Here is a 6,315-nt window from a genome sequence, read left to right on the forward strand (position 1 = left end):
TACATTTTCTAATTTAAAGTTTTTCTAAAGTTATTTTGGTTTAAAAAGCAGGACTTTTTTCTGATCACACACTAAATTGAAACTATTTTATACCGTATAAAACAGTTATTTCAGTCATACACACTTTCAACAATAAAACACAATTTACTCCTCTAATTAAGCAGTAGTACATAAGAAAAACTTTATTTGAAGTAAATTGTCTGTAAAATACACTTTTATGATATAACCTTTAATGTTGCACTCGACACATGATAGACATCACTTCTTTTACGTCAGTACAAAATATATATATAAAAAAAGTTTACTCTTCAGTTCCATCTTATCATAAAAAAGAGAGTGCACAACTTAAAATTATCTGGTTTACCATGGAAATAATGTTGTACTAAAACATTCCTATTTACTTTACTTTTTCTTAAAATGATAGCATAAACTGGAATGTATATTTCATGATCAAAGAGAAATTGAACAAAGACAAATGTCAAGTCTGTTAACTTAAAGATGTTAAAGATGCTCTCCATCTGTCTCCAGTAGAAAGGCGATACTTTCAGGTGATATTTCAAAGTTCTTCCGACTGAGGAGGGAGTGCAGGTGAGCAGCGGTGGCCTCCTCTCTTTTACAGTTGCGCCAGTGGCGCAGCATGTGGAAGACTCGGTCCGAATGCTGAGAATAGTCCTCCTCTATCTGCTGCAGCTTCACCGATGAGACGTCTAGAGCTAGTATTCCAATTTCCCTCCAGGACCTCCCGATGCCTTGAGCGACCATCATCAGCTGCTTCTCCTTCACTAAGACACTACCTGTTAGTGGGACAGCAGCAGAGATTGTTGGTGATGGTTTCATTATTGAGGATTCATCTAACATAACATGTCTCACCATTGCTGCAGATCTTTTTAGGTGGAACGTGATCTTGTAATTCAGCAGCTTCTTTTTTCCTTTTTGGTACTTCTGTATCAACTTCTAAATCAAAGATATTTTAGGGAAAATGTATTATTTTTAAAGAGGCTGGTAGAAAATAATGATAACTGCTTTTGGTACCTGGAGAAAGGGGGTTGGAATGCAGCTCCTCAACAGAAGCGAGCAGTGGGAAGGTCTCTTGCAGAGCCTGCTCCTTCAACACGTCCAGCAGACCTCGAGCTGCTGTGGGACCGCTCTGGATGATCTGATCCAGAAGTTCAGTCACCTTTTCACTGGGAACACGGCAGGATTTCACCAGCTGGTATCCGCGAGGAGACAGCAGACTGCGAGAGTCTGCATGCTGCAGAACGAGATCTGCATCTGCGCTGAGAATCTCGATCAGCTTTACTTTAAGGCGTCTGATTAGTTGGTCTTCAGTCATGGCAGTGGATTAACGTCCAAAGAGGATGATTAGGGAATAATTAAAAAAATCTATTGCATAGAACTTTTAAATAACATTTGTCTAGATGAAATATCTTTTAGCAGAAACTCGCCCAGTGAATGTCGACATTAGAATACAGAGTTGATCACTGCAGGTAAGGGCATTTCACTTCACCGTGAATAAAAGCACCGTTAAAATAAAATAAAATAAAATAAGGTACTAGTTTATACCCGCCACGTTCACAGCATCACTCCACTCATGTTTATTTATCCAAAATGGACCAAATTAGAAGTTTTCGGCACTACAAAACACCACCATTCTTCATCAGGAGGAGCGAACAAGACACGCAAACCTGTTATGGTTCACCTCCATTAACTTTTGGTCTCCTGAAATGAACACGGCGGTACCTATTAAGCGAAATTAGTCCTCAAATAAAATCTTCCTTAGCTTAAACATCCTCAATTTCGTGTGGCTATTTTCCTTCATTCCCCTTTCTTCCTCTTGCTCCGCCAAAAGCTTTTACCGTGTGCTTCCACCTAGTGGTCAGGCGGTGTCACTGCATCAAACTCTGTTTTTTAGTGACACCTGGTGGGAAAACAGATGAACTTCAGGTTAGAAGTCTTAAAGATAGACTACATTAAAAAAATAGTCCATAATGAGATAATTTTCACAACATTTTATGAAATCTGTAATAGCGAAATTTTACCTGAGTAGTTAAAAAACTCGGATATTCACAAAACAAAACAGAAGAATATGTTTTTTATTCATTCAGTGAAAATAGAATGGTTTACATGTTGTTATAAATGTTTGATGCATTTCCTGACTGGGAAAAAAAGAGTCACTGCATGAATACCAAATATGTTTTTCATGTCATCTTCCATTGTGTGCAAAATGTCGGCTTTGCAATAAATTTAAGTTTAAGTTCTGTGACTGTAGCCTTGTAACGCTATCAGAAACCAGTGGTCACGTCTGCTTAACCTTTTTACTCAGGTTCAGCTGTGGGAAATGACAAATCAATACCTTTTTCAAGGACAGGTATTTGCTCTGAGTGAGAGGAAAAGCCTCTGGAGCCCATTTTATCCACACACAGTATACACTGTGACTCACTGTGTGTATTAGCTCTATGAATAAATCCAGCTCCCTCTCTGCCCACAGTGGGTGGAGAAAACAACGAGTCATTTATTCTTGTTATTTATTTTCCCCACCCGGGCAGGAGTGCTGTACAAGAGAGGAATGCACACTTCATCTGCCTTTATGACCTTTATGCACTTCTGCTGACTTTATTACAAGATAAATTTGAATCCCACTCAGTCTTAATCTAGAAAATGCACAGCTCTGAAGAGAAAAGGGAAAAACGCAGTAGTCTACTGCCATAGGAAAATGTATTCATATTCAGGGAGGTTTCAGCTCCACATGCTACACCGAACACTCAGCAGGCATCATCTTATTGCAGCCCAAGTGGGGCATATTCTGCACAGAACATTACATTGAACTTAGTTAGCAGCTGATCAAGCAGAATCCTACACACAGCTCTGCTTTGTTCAGGATCCATCCGGGCCTCTTTTTATTTTTAATCTCCACTCGTACGTGTGGACGGCATAATAGCTCTCAGCATTTGTTGATGGAGAATGATGGATTCTCTGTGCTCGAACTCCATATTCCACAGAATCTGCACCTGGAAAATTAGGATTTTTATCTCATTTTACACAGATGGGACTGTGCACGTGTTCCCAACAATGCAAGTACAGAGGCAGTCAGTACAACAGGAACATTTTGGGTTTTTTCCCCCATTTTTGCTGTCATTTTTGAATAACACAAAATGTATTTATTTGTTCATTTATTTGCACATTAAAAAGAATTGTGCACCAGAGAGAGAAACAAATGCATTACAAGCATAAAGAAAAGAAATCCATTAAAAACACATAACATTAATAAAGATAAAAAGGTTAAATTTTGTGGATCACTTGCAAAAAAACAGATTTGAAACAAGAAGTTGCCAATGCTTAAAACAGACATTAAAATGTGCCTGTCTAAAATCTCTAAAATAAAAGATTCATGCTTTCACATTGATTTAAATTTTGTGAATAGATTTTCATTTTTGTTTTTTATTCAGATATGAGCCAACATTTGCAGGGATTCTAAAAGTTCCACTTTGATCATCTTTTGATCCATTTTCAAAGGGGATTATGCCAGGATTGTAATGTTTTTAGGACATAGTTTCTGCAGAGCAGCAGGAGTTCATAAGAAATTCAGTTCTCTGTTGTGTTGACATGAAGTAAGCCTGCCCCATCTTCCCATAATCCATTTGTTTACACTCTTTTCCGCTAGCTAACAGCCCCTCACCCCCCAACTTAACATTAGTGGTGCAACAAAAATAGCCAACAACATTGAAGCTATCCGGCCGTAGAGTTTGAGCCAGATGCCAGCTTAGATGAGGAAAACTAAGACATACACAAATCTATTGGTATATGAATGGATGCATTGGAATGGAATTTGGAATTTTCTTTATTTATATAGCACATTTCAAGATAAAAATCACGAAGTGCTGCACAGTAAAACACAGAATATAAAAACATAGTTGGGAAAAAGCAATTTTAAAAAGATGTTTTTAGCTGCTTTTGAAAGAAAGAGTCTACAGATCTGAGACGGAGAGGAAGGCGGTAAAAGGCTCCCATCTACAAGCTTCTTCCAACTGCGTTTTTTTGTCCTGTCCTGATTCACAACTATTTTAGGCTTAATATTCTAAATATATGTCCTCCATCATTAGAAGAATACAACAGGAACATGTTAAAATACACAAAAAACAAAATTTTCATCAGAGTTGATCTTGAAACTAAACATCATCATCATCTGGGAGATCTAACTCAGATCATAGAGTGACTCTGGACCTTTCCTCCCCTTCATGAACTGTTCTATGCCATGCAGCTGAGAGTGTGACTGGACTGGGCTACACAGACCCCCCTCCCATCTCTAAAGCTGCAGCATGGGGACAGCATGCGTCTGAGTGAGTCCGACAAGTCTGTTTGTTTAACATCCATTATATATGAAAGACCAGAGTGAGGGTGGAGAAAGCGTCCCAGCAGGGCAGTGGAACAGAGGAGGGGGCAGACAAAGAAAAGGACACGGGGTGGGGGGTGGATGGGGAGGTAGAGGAGGTAAAGGAGAGCTGCTATTCAGCCAAAACATGCTGTTGGAGGAAAGTGTCAGAGCTAAGAGGCCAGATGATGAGACTCAATTATTGTTATGCATAAGAAGATTGCATTAACGTGTCATTCAAAGTTTTATTACGGATCCAAAATAAATAAGACTTGTGTTCTGTATGGGTGAAGGACTGCAGAGGAGGATATTGTAATTGATGGGTCCATTAATGCTAATAGAAGAGTAAATTATTCAGGTGTGTGTCCCATAGCAGCCTAACAGAGAGAAAGATGGTAAATGAGAAAAGGCGTTTTCCTCTCTTTACCACCACGCTGAAACATATCAAAGACTGTGTCTGCGTGACAGGAGAAGCACATTTATCAGGTTCCATTAGGGCTACAAATGAGCTGCTGGAGGAATTGGTTGCGTGTGGTATAGGCAGTGTGTGTTTGTAGCTGTAACACAATCGTAAGATGGACAGGAAGAGAGTTTAAGGACAGAGGTCGAAGAGGGGATTGGGGAAAAGGTGAAAAGCACTGCGTAAAGCAGCAAAATGGAGTTAGTTTGCAGAACGACGCTCCAACTTTATGAGATCATTACAAGTGAAATCACCTGGAGAAGCAGGTGTCAGCTGGTGTCAGAGTTTAATACGTGCTATAATTCAATGAAGTCACTGCTCTGTGAGCTCTGAGGGGATTGGCTTGAAGTTATGAGGTACAAGTTGATGCAGATGTTGGCCGCTAGAGGGAGCTCTTACCATTTTTAATAGCTTTTTCATTCAAGAATAGTTTGATGGGAGCTTGGGATCTTTGTTTTGCCTATAAGATGACACAGAGACACTCTTAATAAAAGAAGAAAGAGATGCTGAAAAAGGATTCAATTGTTTTATTATCTGAAAATATGTAATGGAAATGTTATTTATAGAAATGAACTTATTTCTTGATCATTGAGCATCTTAGTGTTGTTTATAAGATATACTTTTTTATAACAAAGACTTCCAAAAAGGCTTTATCAGGTTTGCTGCTATTCATTTAAACTTCTTGACTTCCTGAGAGGAAATCCCACATAATGTGTCTTTGGAGCACAAAATATTCAAAAATGGTAAAAGATGGATGGAGGCACTCAGATTATTATTTTCTGTACAGAGATGACAGGGCATCTGACCTTTTTAATTTTCAAAAGGACTGAAGTTCAGTATCATATTTATGAATGTTGCTTCTTTTTCCAACAGTATACTGTTAAAAAATATATACTGCTTTGCCAAGCAGGTAGCAAACAGAAAGCCTTCAGCCATATTATAACAACCTGGGAAGTTCTGGAAAAACAGCCAATTCTGAGATTTTTTGTGATGAAGTCGAGTGAAAATGCTTTTCCAGGATGTGCAATTTGGAAACATAAGGATCTAAGAGAGATTTATGGTGTTTCCATATAACAAAGCTGTTGTCAACAAACATGTTGTTCAAGCACATCTTGTTTCTTTCATTTTAACAGTTTTTTCAGGAATTTTGTTTTAGATTATGACAGGGATTCAAACTTGAGTGTGGCAAAATTAAAAAAAAAATTTAAAGTCTTAAAAATAAATAATAATGATAAAAACATGGGGCTGCACGGCGGCGCTCCCTGGCTCCAGTCCTCCAGGACTCAGAAAAAGCATCCTGTCATCCTTCTGTTTATGCATTCTTCCACTAGCTTACAGCCCCTCACACCCCAACCTAACATTACCGGTGCAACGAAATATCGGAGCTATCCAGATGTACAGCATTGAGCAAGATTCCAGCTCAGAAGAGGAAAGCAAAGATGTACATGGATCTATTTTTTTTTACAAACATGCATCAGAATGGAGT

General features: G+C 38.6%; 1 protein-coding gene across 4 annotated transcripts; it reads right to left on the reverse strand.

The window, feature by feature from the left end:
* Nucleotides 1-156: 156 nt before the first annotated feature.
* On the reverse strand, nt 157-1,846 carry zgc:174906 (uncharacterized protein LOC571548 homolog). Of its 4 annotated transcripts, XM_024293205.1 has the most exons (4): nt 1,686-1,846; nt 1,033-1,184; nt 871-954; nt 157-794 (listed from the first exon to the last, which is right to left on the reverse strand). In XM_024293205.1, the coding sequence occupies exons 1-4, from the start codon at nt 1,703-1,705 to the stop codon at nt 502-504; spliced, it is 549 nt and encodes a 182-aa protein (XP_024148973.1). In that variant the 5' UTR covers nt 1,706-1,846; the 3' UTR covers nt 157-501. The 4 variants fall into 4 exon arrangements, with proteins under 4 accessions (XP_024148973.1, XP_024148972.1, XP_024148971.1 ...); XM_024293204.1 differs by having other exon boundaries at nt 871-951; nt 1,033-1,846; XM_024293203.1 differs by having other exon boundaries at nt 1,033-1,846.
* Between the last annotated feature and the right edge of the window lie 4,469 nt (nt 1,847-6,315).

The sequence above is a fragment of the Oryzias melastigma genome, linkage group LG7, assembly GCF_002922805.2.
Source record: "Oryzias melastigma strain HK-1 linkage group LG7, ASM292280v2, whole genome shotgun sequence".
In the NCBI taxonomy this organism is placed as follows: Eukaryota; Metazoa; Chordata; class Actinopteri; order Beloniformes; family Adrianichthyidae; genus Oryzias; species Oryzias melastigma.

What these genes read in the sequence shown, in the direction of transcription:
- zgc:174906 (XM_024293203.1), bottom strand. Translation starts at nt 1,333, where the DNA reads ATGACTGAAGACCAACTAATCAGACGCCTTAAAGTAAAGCTGATCGAG. An exon ending in TTCCAACCCCCTTTCTCCAG is followed by an intron (nt 955 to 1,032) that starts GTACCAAAAGCA and finishes TCTTTGATTTAG; the next exon opens with AAGTTGATACAGAAGTACCA. An exon ending in TAAAAAGATCTGCAGCAATG is followed by an intron (nt 795 to 870) that starts GTGAGACATGTT and finishes TCCCACTAACAG; the next exon opens with GTAGTGTCTTAGTGAAGGAG.